Source organism: Xiphias gladius, chromosome 23 (assembly GCF_016859285.1).
Source record: "Xiphias gladius isolate SHS-SW01 ecotype Sanya breed wild chromosome 23, ASM1685928v1, whole genome shotgun sequence".
NCBI classification, from domain to species: domain Eukaryota; kingdom Metazoa; phylum Chordata; class Actinopteri; order Istiophoriformes; family Xiphiidae; genus Xiphias; species Xiphias gladius.
The window spans coordinates 29681704-29699433 of NC_053422.1; the positions used below are offsets into that span (position 1 = coordinate 29681704).

The 17730-nt window shown below is 38.4% G+C and overlaps 1 protein-coding gene across 1 annotated transcript; it reads right to left on the bottom strand.

The window, feature by feature from the left end:
• Nucleotides 1-5287: 5287 nt before the first annotated feature.
• On the bottom strand, nucleotides 5288-16641 carry LOC120785544 (serine protease inhibitor Kazal-type 2-like). The gene is made up of 4 exons (XM_040120341.1): nucleotides 16570-16641; nucleotides 15220-15320; nucleotides 5804-5913; nucleotides 5288-5392 (listed from the first exon to the last, which is right to left on the bottom strand). The coding sequence occupies exons 1-4, from the start codon at nucleotides 16616-16618 to the stop codon at nucleotides 5341-5343; spliced, it is 312 nt and encodes a 103-aa protein (XP_039976275.1). The 5' UTR covers nucleotides 16619-16641; the 3' UTR covers nucleotides 5288-5340.
• Between the last annotated feature and the right edge of the window lie 1089 nt (nucleotides 16642-17730).

The window sequence follows — 17730 nt, forward strand, 5'->3', positions numbered from 1 at the left end:
GGGAAGCAAACATAACTTGCTATTCCAAAGAACGTCGGTATCTTTGCAGGATACAGCGAAAGATGACCCTAACATCCATCATAGATGGTGTGCTGATTGTTCTCAGTGAAGATCTCAGCAGTGTCCAGACTCAATGCACCTCCAGCCCATCTCCACTGCCATCATACTTGAGGAAGGAATTGTCATGGACAATATAAAAGACTTGCAAGCAGTTTGCATGTTATTTGGGATTGCATATGCTTTGCATTTGGATTACCCCAAATGCATGGCTCTAACTACTACAGTACTGGGTTAGACAAATGAGGAGTCATCAGCTAGCAGATAGCATTTGGTAACCTTTGCGATCGTTATTGTACTGTTAATTGCTATGAGAGAAAGTGAGATTTTTTTGTGAAACGGTGCTGTTAATTCTTATCTGAGAAAAATTAGATGCTTTTTTGAAACTGTACTTGCTTATTTGCTGTCCCAGCTATTGTTGCAATCTCCAATTCACATTCAGATCTGTCCAACGGAATGCTCCTACAGTGGTGGCAATAGCGCCCCCTTGTGACTACATTGATGACACTAAGACGCTACTTCAAATGCCTGTCCAAAAAAATGTCTTCATAACAAGAGCAAAACTAATAGGTAGCAAACATAACTTGCTATTCCAAAGAACGTCGGTATCTTTGCAGGATACAGCGAAAGATGACCCTAACATCCATCATAGATGGTGTGCTGATTGTTCTCAGTGAAGATCTCAGCAGTGTCCAGACTCAATGCACCTCCAGCCCATCTCCACTGCCATCATACTTGAGGAAGGAATTGTCATGGACAATATAAAAGACTTGCAAGCAGTTTGCATGTTATTTGGGATTGCATATGCTTTGCATTTGGATTACCCCAAATGCATGGCTCTAACTACTACAGTACTGGGTTAGACAAATGAGGAGTCATCAGCTAGCAGATAGCATTTGGTAACCTTTGCGATCGTTATTGTACTGTTAATTGCTATGAGAGAAAGTGAGATTTTTTTGTGAAACGGTGCTGTTAATTCTTATCTGAGAAAAATTAGATGCTTTTTTGAAACTGTACTTGCTTATTTGCTGTCCCAGCTATTGTTGCAATCTCCAATTCACATTCAGATCTGTCCAACGGAATGCTCCTACAGTGGTGGCGATAGCGCCCCCTTGTGACTACATTGATGACACTAAGACGCTACTTCAAATGCCTGTCCAAAAAAATGTCTTCATAACAAGAGCAAAACTAATAGGTAGCAAACATAACTTGCTATTCCAAAGAACGTCGGTATCTTTGCAGGATACAGCGAAAGATGACCCTAACATCCATCATAGATGGTGTGCTGATTGTTCTCAGTGAAGATCTCAGCAGTGTCCAGACTCAATGCACCTCCAGCCCATCTCCACTGCCATCATACTTGAGGAAGGAATTGTCATGGACAATATAAAAGACTTGCAAGCAGTTTGCATGTTATTTGGGATTGCATATGCTTTGCATTTGGATTACCCCAAATGCATGGCTCTAACTACTACAGTACTGGGTTAGACAAATGAGGAGTCATCAGCTAGCAGATAGCATTTGGTAACCTTTGCGATCGTTATTGTACTGTTAATTGCTATGAGAGAAAGTGAGATTTTTTTGTGAAACGGTGCTGTTAATTCTTATCTGAGAAAAATTAGATGCTTTTTTGAAACTGTACTTGCTTATTTGCTGTCCCAGCTATTGTTGCAATCTCCAATTCACATTCAGATCTGTCCAACGGAATGCTCCTACAGTGGTGGCAATAGCGCCCCCTTGTGACTGCTCAGAGTTGATTGCTCAATGTTTAAAAAAAAGAAAAACAAAGGAGGCTAAGGTAATGTGGCCAGAAAAGAATCAAAATTAAGCAAAGGTTTTGCATTTATGCTTTCAAAACTTTTAATGGAGTTCTAATATGTCATACAAATACCTAATATTTGTGGGGGAACAAAATTAGTGATCCTGTCTTTGAAAATTTTTTGTGTTTGTTTAATCCTAGGACTAATGCTCAGTTTGGGACACAAAAACTATGTTGGTTGTAGTTTCCGTTTTTATCAGAAAAACACTGATATTTGAAAAATTTCAATTATGTCATAATTGCATGAGGTCTGGTTGGCTTTACCAGTATAGGTTCAGTCTTGTAGTTAACAGGTGCCAGGTACTTAATTCTGTGATTAATTCTGTGAAACACTTGCAAGGAAGGTGCAAGGAAATAATGTGATTTTATTTTGCCTTGTTCGATACTACAGCATACATAAACCTCATGTTTGCAGTTCAATAACAAGGGACAGAAGACTGTACACTCAAGGCTAAATAATAAATTAAATTCATATTGCTATTGCAATACTGTCATTTACATTACAAAGATCACAGTATGGACAATTTAAAATTAGTTTCAAAATACATTTTAAATACAAGAATCTGTCCAGTATTCAGTGATGGTTGAATGACTTTTTTGGGATTTGAAAATAAATGTTTTGATGCAGGTGAATCAACCCAATGAGAGTTCTCAATGCATTGTTTTTAGGGGATTATTATAGTTTACACAATGTGTTTATTCATAAATTATCAAGTTTTGTTGTAATGGTTATAGTAGAATTCCCTCAGTTCAAGGAAATTAGTTTGATTAATTTCATTGGATCAATCTGAAAAATGATGATTGAGAAGAACTAAAAGTGTTAATGTGTGGTTAGTGATTGATAGGGTTTTTAGGGTTCAATTTGTATCAATCAGTGAACATAAAATTAAAAAAATTAAGTTATCACTAAGCATGTCTTTTAAGTTATTTAAACTTAAAAAGTTTATTTTAGTTGTATGTATATTATTTAAGAATTGAACACTCACAATAAACAATGTATTCTAACTCACCATCTTAACTTTACTTAATTTTTCCGAGGCCATGAGTTTGCATACTTTTTTTAAGTAAGCCAATCTATTATATTTTACATAGCAGTAAATTAAAGGGTGTTATGACTACCTCTGTGAGAGAACTCAGGCAGTATTTTCAAATGGTTTCATATCAAGTGCTTCCAAAGTTAGTATAGGTGTCTCACAAGGGTCAATTCTTGGTCCACTTTTATTCTCCATATACATAAACCTTATAATCTCTGCCACTCATAATTATGATAATAATGTTTATTTTTTTCTTTTTAAACATAAGCTTGTTTTAGATGCTGACTAAATAAAATATAACCTCTGTAATTTCTAGGAGACGGGGTTGACAGATGGGTAATTTGCTTAAGTTGAAAAAGCAGCTAACAATGTTTTTTTGAGTTTTAACATTATGATTACATGATTATGATATCATTGATGCTGGCTACACATGCCGCTAACCGTTTTTAGTGTCCCCGAAAAAAATCTCTGTTGTGTTCTGTAGGAGTTACATAATTTGAACTCTGTAGGAGTTCAAATTATTGAATGTGTTTCATTTATAATACCTCTTGGAAAAAAAAACTCATATGGAATGATCATGTTGTTCTGTGTTTTCTGAATCGCTCATGAGTTGAAGCAGCTTCGTAATGTGATTATATTGTTAATATAATTGATGTAATATGATAGGCCTGTGTGTAAAGTCATCAGGGTACTCACGAGTTTGGCTTGAGAATTCAGATATTGACATAACACCTGTGTTATAAAATGGAGACTCTCAATGGAACTAACGACCTGCAAGGCCAGTGTCACATGACCAAGGTAGCTTAGCTAACAGTACCTCTAGCAAGCTAATTTGCTGGCATGTACTGCTGACCGACCACTACTGGCTTTTTGAGGTGTTCCAGCATTATTTTACAGACCACACTGACTGTGGGTTTAACAGTGTTGTTTTAGTTTTTATTTTAAAAAATTGTAAAATGGACACATTTCAGTAAGAATTGATTATTGAAAATTATGTTTTCTGTCTTATGATGGCATTGAGGGTTATTCATGATCTGATATGTCTCACTGCATGTGAGTCCTAAATAGGACTGCTATTTCTCTAGGCACTCTGAGCAGCTGGAAGTCTTTAGCTCAACAACATATCCAAAACTTTAATGTAAACTTCTGCAGTAATGGAATTCCGTTTTTTCAAAAAATCAATTGAATAGAAGTTATGTTTGTATTATAATTCATAATGGATATAATACCATATTTTGGAGGGACATTGGCTGAAATAAGTCTGATTCTCTCAAATCACAATTTGTCAAAACATAATATAGATGAAAGAATAAAGACACAAGCCAACTTCTTTTGGGATGATGAATGGCTTAACTGTGTTTTTCTCTTTGCTGTAGAAAGTTTTAGTCATTTTTCCAGGACAGCTGTGTTGTGCTTTTTTACCACTGACCTTCTATAGAACGTGTAGACAAGCTAGTTACAGAAAAGGGTTAGGTCCCAGTGCAGGTCACAATGATCCAGATTTTCTGAAGTATCCCCAATACTAGTATTGACTGATTGATCTACACTGGGATATACTGTACATAGCCAGGCTGTTTGAGTACTAAAGGATAACAGAGGACAAATGTTGCAGTATGTAACTTTATTGAGAAGGCAAGAAACAGGGAATGGATATGACCTGCCTATTACACAGCCATCAAAGGTCATCACTGGCATCTAGAGGGCATCAGCATAGCTCTGTTTTTTAAGGCCGTGTTATCCAATTTACAGAGATACTGAACATCCTTATTTAAGTTCAGAGTTAACCACCATTACATCAGATCACAGGAGAGACTGGCTTCCTCATAATAGCTTTGAACTGGGACAGACTTGTTTCCAGTAACATCTCACTACTAGAATGAACTGCAGCACAAAACTAGGTGAAATAAGCCTCTGAGAGACTTTTAAGTTCTACTGCTAATAGTTTTAATAATATCCTGCCATTTTTAATTTGTGTGTGTGTGCGTGTGTGTGTGTACTTGTATTTCTATCTTTGTATGGACCAGTTAGTTAAGTTATATACCTTAAAGAGTGAGGACATTTTGGGAAATTGAGGACATTTTTGCCGGACCTCAGTTTCTGACACATTTCAAAAGGGCCATTTGGGGGTCAAGACTTGGTTTTAGGGCTACAGTTAGAATTAGGGTTAGGTTAAAGGTTGGGGTAAGGGTTGGGGTTAGACATTTAGTTGTGATAGTTAGGGTAAGGGTCTAGGGAATACATTATTACTACATCAATCAATACGTCAATCAATCCTTCCTCACAAAGTATGAAGTACAAGTAGGCTGTGTGTGTGTGTGTGTGTGTGTGTGTGTGTGTGTGTGTGTGTGTGTGTGTGTGTGTGTGTGTGTGTGTGTGTGTGTGTGTGTGCGCGCGTGTGTTTGTGTGTGTGTCACAGTCCACCACAGTCAGTTAAGAAGGGCACGGCCCTTTGAATACCACTCTCACATTCTTCTTCTCTTTGCTATAGGAAAAAAACACAGAACATGGCGTTAGAGAATTGGTAAACAGACTGCACTTATTTTGCGTTTTTCTAGTCCTATTGACCACTCAAAGCGCTTCACACTTTTGCCACATTCACCCATTCACACACACATTCATACAGCGCTTTTTCTATACAAATAGTGCTTTCTATACATGCACATTCACACACTGATGATACATCGGGGGCACTTTGGGGTTCAGTATCTTGCCCAAGGACACTTCGACATGCAGACTGGAGGAGCCGGGGATAGAACCATCGAAGATCCAGTTAGTAGACGACCCGCTCTACCACAGGCCACTGGTTTGACTTAGGTGTATGTACGCATACGTACGTATTTGTGTGTGTCAGTGTGTGCTTGTGTGTACATAGGTGTAGATACGTTTTACATGCCTGTTTTGCTGACAGAGAACGCACTCTGTGCCATAGGTCTTTCCATCACTGCCACATACTGGATCATACTGCTTTGTGCAGGTTCCTCCTTCATACTTCTCACAGGCAGGCTGGACAAAAAACAGATGGTTACATGGTTATTGTTTAGACACTCAGAAAGGTGTTTCTGTTATTATGTCCACCCCATTTATATCAGTGAAGGTAGGCTAAATAACAGAGACAACTCTCTGTATAGTGCAATACAACTCGGCAGCAGCACAAACTCAGTGTGGTGCTGTTCCTCTAATAGCTGTATCAACACCTCTCTAAAACAGTTTCAACACAAACTGAACATTTGAACTTTCATGGAGGAGGACTGATTACAGGACTGTTGTATTAGACTAACCTTGATTTTATACCGGTTGTACCTAATAAACTGGCAACTGACTGCCGCAGGCTCAGTGCGAATGACACTCGACTCCATTGCCCCTCCAAAAAAGAAAATAATAAACAAAGGAGGTTAGCTCCATGGTTTAACTCCCAAACCTGCATATTAAAACTTGAAGATAGAAGATAGAAGATAGTTTTTATATATATATATATATATATAGGAAGGATCTCTGTAATGCGAGAGCAGCCTATTACTCATCATTCATAGAGTAAAATGGTTTTCTTCTCTAGTTTTCTTCCAGCCAGGCTGAGAGAGTCATAGCTTTATTCATCCATGTATTCCTATAGCTTTCAGTAGTGATGACTTCATGAGCTTCTTTAATGATAAGATTCCAACTATTGATTGTGACAAAATTCACCACCTTCTGTCCTCAACCTGCACCAATTTATCTTCAGACACAGGAAACTCAGAAACAGCTGTAAAACCTGTTATGTATTTAGACTGTTTTCTCCCATCAACCTTCAACAAATAACTTCAATGATTTCTTCATCTAAACCATCAATCTGTCTCTTAGACCCCATCCCAACTAGGCTGCTTAAAGAAGTATTACCTTTAGTTAGCAAATTATTTACAAGATATGATCAGTCTGTCTTTATTAAAAGGCCTATGTACCACAGGCCTTTAAAGTAGCTGAAATTAAACCTATTCTTGAAAAGCCTACTCTTGATCCAGGTGTTTTAGCCAACTATAGACCTATATTTAACCTTCCCTTTCTCTCTGAGATCCTTGAGAAAGCCATCGCCAATCAGTTGTGTGACTTTCTACATAACAATAGTTTGTTTAGTTTGAGAATTTTCAGTCAGAATTTAGAGTGCATAATAGCACAGAGACTGATGAAAGTTACAAATGACCTTCTTATTTGCATCGGACAAAGTACCTGTCTCTGTGCTGGCCTCGTTAGATCTTAGTGCTGCATTTGATACCAATGACCATCACATCCTATTACAGAGAGTGGAACATTTATTTGGCATTAAATGAACCACACTAAGCTGGTTTAAGTCCTATTTACCACATCGATTGCAGTTTGTTCACGTTAACAAAGAATCCTCGATGTACACAAAAGTTGGACACAGAGTTCCGCAAGGTTCTGTGCTTGGACCAATTCTATTCAACTTATATATGCTTCCGTTAGGCAATATTATTAGGAAACACTCTATAAACGTTCATTGTTACGCAGACGATACCCAAATGTAGTTATCAATCACTTGGCTAAACTTCAAACTTGCCTTATGGACAAAGATCTGGATGTCCAGATACTTTCTGTAATTAAACTCAGACAAAACTGAAGGTATTGTACTTGGCCCCAAATACCTCAGAAACACATTATCTAATGATATGGTTACTCTAGATAGCATTGACCTGGCCTCCAATCTCAAGTTTCTTTGATAGGAATATGTCCTTTAACTCCTACATAAAACAAACTTCAAGGACTTCCTTTTTTCACCTACGTAACATTGCAAAAATCAGCTAAATCCTGTCTAAAAAAGATGCAGAAAAATTAGTCGATGCATTTGTTACTTCTAGGCTGGATTATTGCAATTCCTTTTTATCAGGCTGCTCCAATAAGTCTCTGAAGATATAAAGATCCAAAATGCTGCAGCACGAGTACTGACAGGAACTAGGAAAACAGATAATATTTCTCCTGTGTTAGCTTCTCTGCACTGGCTCACTGTAAAATTCAGGGTAGAATTTAAAATCCTCCTCCTCACCTACAAAGCTCTTAATTACCATCATATCTTAAAGAGCTCATAAGGCCCTATTACCTGACTAGAACACTGCTGTTGTGCACTGGTGGGAGCAGGTTTGATTATTAGCAAATTACCAATAATTATCAAAGATAATTATTAATATTTATAAAATTATTAATACGAACTAATAATGATAGGGCACCACCCAGGTATCAAGGACCAATAACCAAACTATAAATGCAGTCTCAAATGGGTGTTCACTTATAAGTGTCAATATCTGGGAGATATCCCCACTTAAGAAATGAACACTGAAGGGTTGAATCTGAGCACTGGCCAACACAATCCAACTGTTATCACAGGAACTATGCACAAATAATCACAAACAATGATTGCTTTAAGTATAACAGAATTGATTAACAATGGCAATATTAATCGAAAATCAATATCACCCTTAATTAACAAACATCTGACTACTACTACAACATGCAAGTATGAGCACAAGCAACTATACTACCAAACAAGCAAACAGCAAACCAGGAGACATGTAGTACATGTGATGAGATGTGTGTTTTTTTTTTATGCGATGTGTGTGTTTGTGTGTGTGTGTGTGTGTGTGTGTGCGTGCGTGTGTGTGTGTGTGTGTAGAGAGGCAGAGAGAGAAAAAGAGTTCGAAAGATGTTGGGCTCCACCGCAATACTTAAATAGAGGGAGTGAGAGACAAAACGGGAGTGGGAGAGGTGATTTAACACATGTCTCTGGCAAGAACATGGCATTGGGGCAAATCTGGTTATGCAACGATGCTATTTGCGCTATCTGTGCACCAGGGGTGTTTGTGAATGTTGCAGATGTTTTTAGGTGTGGGTTAGACCAAAAAGAGAGAGTGAGAGAGAGAGAGAGAGAGAGAGAGAGAGAGAGAGAGAGAGAGAGAGAGAGAGAGAGAGAGAAGCATGCAAAGAAAGCAAAGAAGATCCTAGCCACTACAAAGAGACACAATAAAATGTCCTATTTTACTACAAAATAGTACGACAAGTGAACTAGTGTTCATTGGGCAGGGCACTGGTCTTTTAACCAGTTAAAACTGCAAGTAATTTCCCCTAATTTACTTGCTGTGGTAAGACTAACAGGAGCGGCCAAAAACGTGTTAGAATGCACACCAACTCTAATACACTAAGCACAATAAAACAAGCAGCAAACAATGTAAATAGTCCATAGTATTAACAGCAATCACAGGACACCGCGCTCCATTGTTCAGAACAATAGCAGCAGCAGTACAAGCAATAAAGTTTATAATACACACTATTAAATAACTAAAGTTTCTGCCCAGTCACTCTTACTTTTAGCTGCTTCAGAAAGCAGTTGATGTGTGTGTAGATCCACATGATGTGGTTTCAGCACGGTCCTTGGCTGAACACTGGCAGGGCCGTTTGTCTCGCTCCTCAAGCGGTAACGACAAACTGGTTTCCTCGGTGGCAGTGGGAAAACAGTGGAGTCGAAATAACATACAACCTGTTCTCTCCTCGACTAAATCTTTCCGTCCTTCTGCAGGCAGTATAAGAGATGACCTAATGCTGCTGGGTGTCTCCTTCTGATCCGGAAATGTATTCGGTGAATACAAACGGTTTGTCCACTTGCCCGTGAGTTAAAGGCGGATGGCCTAGGTCTAAAATTAAGTTCAAACATTTGAGCAAAATGCTCCCTTTCAGCAACTGAGGTCACCGGGGGGAAAGCTGGGAGAGGCTCTTAGAGCAACAACAGCACAAAAGAAAAAAAATCAAGGAGGAGCAGAGTGGATCAGCTGTTATAACCTAGGTTACATTGCAGTGCTTCACAGGGAACCCACAGTGATCCCAGTGAGTTTTGTCCAGTGAGAGGCCAGAGTTTAAATTCAAGCCAAAATTCATACATAGTTGATTGGCACTGTTTCAAATAATGGTCGCAGAAACTTCCATGAAACTGAAAAAGTCAGGCCTCTGGTCTTCATGTAGGCCCTCTAGCATTCCGAGTGCATGGCATGAGAGCCCAACATCGTGCTTCCAGAATGCAGGCTTACTTGTGGTTCCTAGAGTCTCCAAAAGTAGAATGGGAGGCAGAGCCTTCAGCTATCAGGCTACTCTACTGTGGAACCATGTTCCGGTTTGGCCCAGGAGGCAGACACTCTCCAAATTTAAGAATAGGCTTAAAACTTTACTTTTTGATAAAGCTTATTGTTAGGGCTGGCTCAGGCTTGCCTTATAGCATCCCCTAGTTATGCTGCTATGGGTCTTGCCTGCAGGGTGACTTCCTGTGATGCAACAAGCTCCTCTCTCCTCCCCTCCTGTACACATTCATATCCCATTAACTCGGCTTCTTCTCTCTCCCGTGGTTTTGTGCTTTCTCATCTCTCCTCTCTCCTCCTGTTGCTTTCTGCAGGTACTTCTGCTTCCGGAGCTGTAAAGTTTGGACCTGTGATGCAAGCCACCTACTGTCCCCATGATCCTGCTCAACACCCACTGCTACAGTTGTTATTATCATTATTATTAGTCTTATTAGCCTTACTATTATTATCATTCCACATCTTTATGTGGAACCTGAATTGTGGTATGTTCTCTTTCCTCCTTTTTCTCCTGCCCCCCTCCTCAAATTCAAATTCAGAGTTGCTTTATTGCCATGAAAGTTTCAAAAACAATGTTGCCAAAGCATCAAAATACATTTTGATTAATTAGCTTTTGATGCTAATTAATCACCAACATTGATTAATTATATATTTACAGTATTATGATATGCATGCATGTTTGTGTGTGTGTGTGTGTGTGTGTGTGTGTGTGTGTGTGTGTGTGTGTGTGTGTGTGTGTGAGTGTGTGCGTGTGTGTGTGTGTATATGTGTGTGTGTGTGTGTGTGTGTGTGTGTGTGTGTGTGTGTGTGTGTGTGTAGCTCTCTGAAATTTGGAATTACAATCCTACACTTACCTGTTGAACAGTGACCACTTGGTCTGTTTTCTATAGGTCTTCCTTGTTTGATTGCCAGCTTGTGGTCAATGAGTGTAATACTTGGTCAGGACCTGCCACTGCTTTCTATCTCTGACAGTTAAGAGATATTCTGCCAATTTATAATCTATGTTTAGAGACAGATAACATTCTAATCTACTTTGGCTGTTAGTTTCTTCTCTCCAGTGTTACAAATAGGTTACTTTACATTTTTTTATAAATTATGTATAATTTGTGTTTTAGAAGGGGCAGTTAGTCTCATCACCAACTGACATAGGGGACTTTCTGGGCTCAGCTCTTGGGTTTGGAGGGCTTTGGAATGGAGGAAGTCCAGGGTGCTGAATTTAAGGTGCTTAAAAAAATATGAGCGCGCTCTTGTAAATGTCAATAATCAGTGGGTATCTGCCTAGTTCTGCTTGACAGGCATTTGTTGGTATTTTTCTTTGTATATGTAAAATGTATCTGCAGAACTCTGCATGTAGAGATTCTGTTGGTTGTTTATCCCTGCGGGTATAAACATCTTCCTGCTATAGTTGAGTGGACCCCATGCTTCTCTTAATTTCAATTAGACCTCTGTGAGCTTTTTCTCTTAGTGCATTCACTGCCATGTTGAAACTTCCTGACGCTGTTATGCTTATACCAAAGTAGGTATACATATGTGTTCAGTGATTTGAATCACTGAACACATAATATATTTGAATTTTAACAGTATACCTATTTTCAAAATAAATGGATTTAAATCATATATTTTGCCCTCTATACCACATTGTAGAAGTCTCTAATAGAATCCTTCATGCCAATGGAGTTGAAAGCTTTTTTGAAATCAATAAAAAAATGCAAATACCTCACCGGTTTTTGTTTGGTGTACATGTTTGTTAATTAAAGTGTGACAGGTATATACTGTACATGGTCGGTGGTGCAGTGTTTTGGGAAGAAGCCAATTTGATTTTTATTCATTATGGAGCGTTCATCAAGGAAATCTAGTATATTCTTTTATTTAGTATACTACAGAATAATTGACCTAAACAACTGCTGGAAAAGATGCCACAGTAGTTAGTCAGGTCCGATTTGTCCCCACTCTTATAAACGGGGGAAATGAGCCCTTTGCACCAGATGTCAGGAAAATATCCTGACTGTAATATGATATTGAGAAGCCTCATCACTGCACCCTGCTGGGGTGCTGTATTTGAGCATTTCATTTTTAATGCTGTCTGGACCACAGGCTTTCCTTGGCCAGAGAGATTTAATCTGTGTGGCCAATTCTTCCCAAGTAATTGACAGATTAATGTTTTTTTTGTTGTCTTTAATTGTTTTCTCTAATCCTGTAGTTTTTCGTTTATAATATATTGATCTGAATTAATTTGATTTATTGGTATGTCTTTGTACGGATTTTCAAAATGTGCTCTCCAAATGTCACAATTTTGGATGGGTAATTTTTGTGGTTGCTTTGTGTTGAAGTTGTTCTGCATATCTCAGAAATGAATTTGGTTAATGGCATTCTCAACATTTCAATATCTCAATATCAGGTTTCATTTGGGTATAATTTTGTTTTTTGTTCCTAATTGTACTTTTATATTTATTTAAAGTTCAAATGTATCTGCACCATAAAGCTAGGTTGTTTGCTTGATGCTTTTCATTTGATGTTTTTCTCAGGTCTTTTCTGATCATCTTGCATTCTTGATCAAACCATTTGTCAGTGTTTTCCTTTTTCAGGTTTCCATTTTTGTTTTATAAGGTCAGCTTTAATAGCTGCCACATGAAATATCATATTTATATCATCAGTGGCTTTCTTTAAACCTACTCTGGTAGGGACGTGTTGATTTTGGTCATAAATTGATTTGTAATTTAACAGATCATGTGAATTTAAGGGCATGATGAATTTTTCTCCACTGTCTGGGCCCATCTGTAAGTGGAATTTAATTTATACAGCTTAATGGGCTCCCTTTTGTTCTTCACTCATTTGACCTGAGAGTTTTAAAAAACAAATTTATTTGGTTGTGGTCTGAGAGAGGGAATTGCTGTCTGAAAGTGAATGCACTAATAGTGGAGGGGCCCATGTCAGTGATAGCATAGTATACTATGCTAGATCCAAAGAGTCCGTAAAGAGTACCTTCCTAACCTACCATTAACTATGTATAGGTCTATCACCCGACAAAGATGCACCACCTCCCTGCCAATTTGATTTATTTTGGAATTAAGGTTGTTTTGATGGGTGATAGTTGGTGTGGGGAAAACTGACCAAACACAGGGTTGTTTCTTTTGTGGGTCAAAGACATCAGGTACAATTCCTGTTTTTCCATTCACATCTCCAGTTAGAGGCACATTTCCAGGGGCCTGGAAATAGGTGAATTCTGGATGGAGAGTTTTAAACATATCTTTCAGACAATCTACTGGAGGTATATAAATAACAAGGGTAATAACAGAGGTATAGATCCCTATCATTTATGCCTAGTCTTTGATCTAACCTTAACCTGATGTGTGACTTACCCTGTTTTACTGGTGAGATCTGACAGCAAAGTTCTCTTTTATACCACACCATGATCCCCCCAATGTTCTGCCCTTCCTTTAATTTTATTGAAAGCACCATGACTTCATTATATCCTGGAGGACAGGGAGTGAGCAGATGATTTTGATAACATGTTTCTTCAAGACAAATACGTCAACATCTTTGATAGATTTCATGAATTCAGGGTTTTCACCCCTCAGCTCCAAAGGTTGAGGAGTGGAGACCCTGAATATTCCAGCATCTTATATGAAATGAACACATTAAAAACAATCAAAAATGTACATGTATAGTGAGACAAATATGACACCATCTACAACCTATCTATCCATTTATAATACTAAATAATAATTTGATATGTATTAAATGGAGGCATTTATTATTTTCACTAATATAATTTTCGCTATTATTACAACTACAAACTAAAAATACATTTCCATGTTGTTTTGTTACTCAAGTGAAAAAGTGTCCTGAGAAAGTATATCTTAGCTGAACAGAAGCCGGCTGCAAAGGGTGTGCAGCATTTTCCTGAGGTCTTCCAGCGCAGAGGTAGCAGGGGGAGGGAATGTGGCAGTAATCTGGGCTACAACTACAGCATAGCGCTGCTGCTGTGGGTGGAGAGGGGGATAAGAGGCAGTTGCTGCAGCATAGCTCTGCTGCAGTGGGTGGGGAGTTGGACGTGGGGCAGGTGCTGCTTCATGGCTCTGCTTCTGTGGGTGGGGAGGGGCACAAGGGGCGGGTGCTGCTGCATGTCTCTGTTGCTGATGCTGTAAAGTCAGTTGGTGGACAGGGCTTGATGCAGGTAAAGGTAGCTTTCTTTGGTGGTGCTTCATAGTGGTGAGGTGGCGGGGGTGTGGGTAGTGGGGGGTCCGGGTTGAACTGTTTTGTCTACTTACTGTCCTCACAGCAGGGGGAATATCATGGGTTGGTGATGAGGAGGATGAGGTTTGGGAGGATCTCACCCTCTCTTTGGGTAGATGGAGTCCATCATAGAGGTCCCCATTGCCGATGGTTGGGTGGAGGGCCAGGTGGACATTGGGTAACATGGCACATCCTTTTCTTATCTCCATGTTAAGGTCATGGATGACATGAGGAGGGGTGTCTGTCCTAGGCAGCAGGGTGGAGTTCACAATCCAGGTGTCAGGAAAATCCCCCGCCCCCCTCCTCTCCCTCTCTCTCTCTCTCTCTCTTGCCCTCTCTCTTTTTCTGTCACCCCAAAAGGTTGAGGCAGATGGCCATACACCCTGAACCGGGTTCTGCTCAAGGTTTCTACCTGTTAAAAAAGGTTTCTTTCTTGCCACTTTCGCCAACTGCTTTACTCATGGGGAAATGTTGGCTCTCTGTAAATAATATTATGAAGAGTACAGTCTAGACCTGTTCTATATTAAAAGTGCCCTGAGTTAACATCTGTTATGATAACACACTATAAATAAAATTGACTTGACTTGACTGTATACACAACATCACAACAAGACAAGTCTGCCATACATGGTAGTCATTTCTCAACACACGCACGTTTGCACACAGATACGCACGCACACAAACACACACAAACTAATTAAAAATGGCAAGATATTATCAAAACTATTAGTAAGTAGAACTTAAAAGTCTTACACAAGTGTGTATCACTTAGTTTGTGCTTTAGTTCCTTCCAGTAGTGAGGTGTTACTGGAAACCAGTCTGTCACAGTTCAAAGCTATTATGAGGAACTTTTAAAGCCGGTCTCTCCTTTGATCTGGTATAATACAAGATGTTGTGGTAAAGTCTGAAAATCAACCCTTTAATCTTGTTTATCTTGTTTAGTAAAAACAGAGAATCAGATAACCCTCACCTTTTTTGGTTCAGACACAGCTTCTTGCTCTGGAGCTCCGGACATCATTGTCTCATCACTGTCTGGAAACTGAGTCACAGTCTCATCGTCCTGGGACAGGACTATTCACACACACACACACACAAACATGTCTTACTATAGTTCTGAGGATACTCATCGTAAGTCTGAATGCTTAAACAGTTCTTTGAAGAATTGAAGACTTGGCAAAAAGTCCACAGTTTGTAAAAATGCTTGTACTCCGAATACGCACACACACATTCACACAATATCTCCCATCACACGTCTCACACAAAACAAGCCCATTATGTGAGAATGTAACCAGCTTTTTGTCCAGATTAAAGTGGTCCAGCCATGTCTCACTTTTCTCTAAACTTCCTCTTGTTTTGATGCTCTTTGTGTTTTGCTTTTGATGTGTGGGAGAACAATGTTGAAACTGAAAATTTCACACTGCAGCATAATTCCAAACCATGGTCTGGTATTGGTAGTACTGACTTCTGCCAATAAAACTCTGGTGGACAAATCCTTTGTGGCAAGACCGTTGCATTACTGGCTATCAGTATCTATGGTTAGGCTTTATAATACTGTGGTCTAACTTTACATGTTAATATCAGGTACCAGTGGTATCTGTTTGCTATCTGGTTGGTAAATAAGCATGGTTGCTTAAACCAGTTCTAATCAGCCGTGGGAAGCTGACATCTGACACAGCTGAGAAAAAATGATCCATCACAGTTCATGTCCTGCCACGTTTCCAAAATACATTTATTTCTACTTTTATTTGTTTTTTAATTTAAAAACAACAACAACAAAAGAACAACTCTTGTTCTCACATTAAGTACATCAGTGTGATTTGACAGACGGATTTCAGATCATGAAAATGCACAGTAACATTATTTTCAGGCATTGTATTATTATTTTGAGCATTTTTATATAAAAAAGAAGTTAAGCAGATTTACCCTTTATTACACTGTGAATAGAAACTGCAATCAGTTTTTCACATTACACTATCTGAACAGTACACTGACAAAAAAATTGTTTTGTCTCTTAATGAAACCTAAAATGTTATCTTCTTCGAAAAGCAAAAACAAAATTACTAGCGGGATGATGATATTTCATCTTTTTTCATTTTGTCACATTTGTCATTATCTGAGACAATACTGCAGTGTTTCCCTTCTGTTTATCTCGGTTCGATATGAAAACCCCATTTTACAAGAAAACAACTCAAGGAATAAGTGGAAACTTCCTACACTTCAAACTGACTGTTGGTGGTTTAAAGGGAAAAAAGTCTTTGAAGCTGAAACTGAGACCAAATGATTTGTAAAGATCATTAATTTTACCTGTTAATGAACTCACCAGAGACAGAGAGAAGCAGGACAGAATACAGCAGCACAGCCAGCTTCATGACTTCCACTGTGTGAACGTGTTTCTTTGGGCAACAGGTGTGTATTTCACACATTATGTTTTCCTTTTATATACCACCTGTCGAACTCGTTGAAGCTCTCCTCTGACTGGCTACATTGTAAACACCAGGTGACAATCACCAGATCATCTGGGCCACAAGATTACACCAGTGGATGAAATTAATAATAGGCTGGAAAAACAAATATCCAGTTGTAGCAGAAGTTAGGGAGCCAGTGACCAGGCTGATGTCTAAACTGTCTGGGAAAGAACTAGATTCACACATTTAGTGTATACTGTAGCCTGCACAGCCAACATCAAACACTATGTACAGCTAAGCCTCAAAGTTCATCTTAAGTGAATAGTAATTTGACAAACAATTTTAACTAAAGGTCCAGTTGCTAATACATACTGTGGTAAGATGCAGTTGATAGCTCTGGAAAGAGCTAGGAACAGGACCTTGAGTTGAGATTAGTTTTATTTATGTACAATATAGAGTTACATACCAAATGTACTGTAAATGATTAAATTCTAAAAGTATTAAAATATAAAGTTATACAGTTTTAGTTATACATATTCTACAAAAATGTATTTCAATCTGTCTACTGAAATATATATTGTATATGTGTATGTCTATTTCAGGATCCTATACTATACTATACTATACTATACAGTATTATGCTATACCATACTATACTGTGCATGCGTGTATAGTACATAAATATGTACTATAGTATAATATACTATAGTATACTATACTATACAGCACATTATTATACTGCACTGTACTATATTCTACTATACTATACCATATGATACTATTTTACTTTTTACAATACTATACTACACTATATATTACAGTCAAATCTATTTGTTATAGTGCAGCACGCTCCTGGACTGTACTCTGAATTTTTATATGAATTCTCTGAGGTTTTGTCAAGTTTAGTCCTTAGTACAGATGAAGTTATTATAAGCACTATCTCATTATTTGACTCAATTGGCTTCTCTCAGAGTGTAAATAAACCCACTCACTGTTTTAACCACACCTTTGACCTTCTTCTGGCATATGACAACATTTAACATTTAATAGTCTGTCCACACAATCCTCCTTTATCA

Coding starts and splice junctions, on each gene's coding strand:
- LOC120785544 (XM_040120341.1), bottom strand. CDS start 16,618: ATGAAGCTGGCTGTGCTGCTGTATTCTGTCCTGCTTCTCTCTGTCTCT. Junction 15,321..16,569: donor CCTGCTTCTCTCTGTCTCTG/GTGAGTTCATTA, acceptor GTGTGTGAATAG/TCCTGTCCCAGGACGATGAG. Junction 5,914..15,219: donor CTGTGTCTGAACCAAAAAAG/GTGAGGGTTATC, acceptor TTTTTTGTCCAG/CCTGCCTGTGAGAAGTATGA.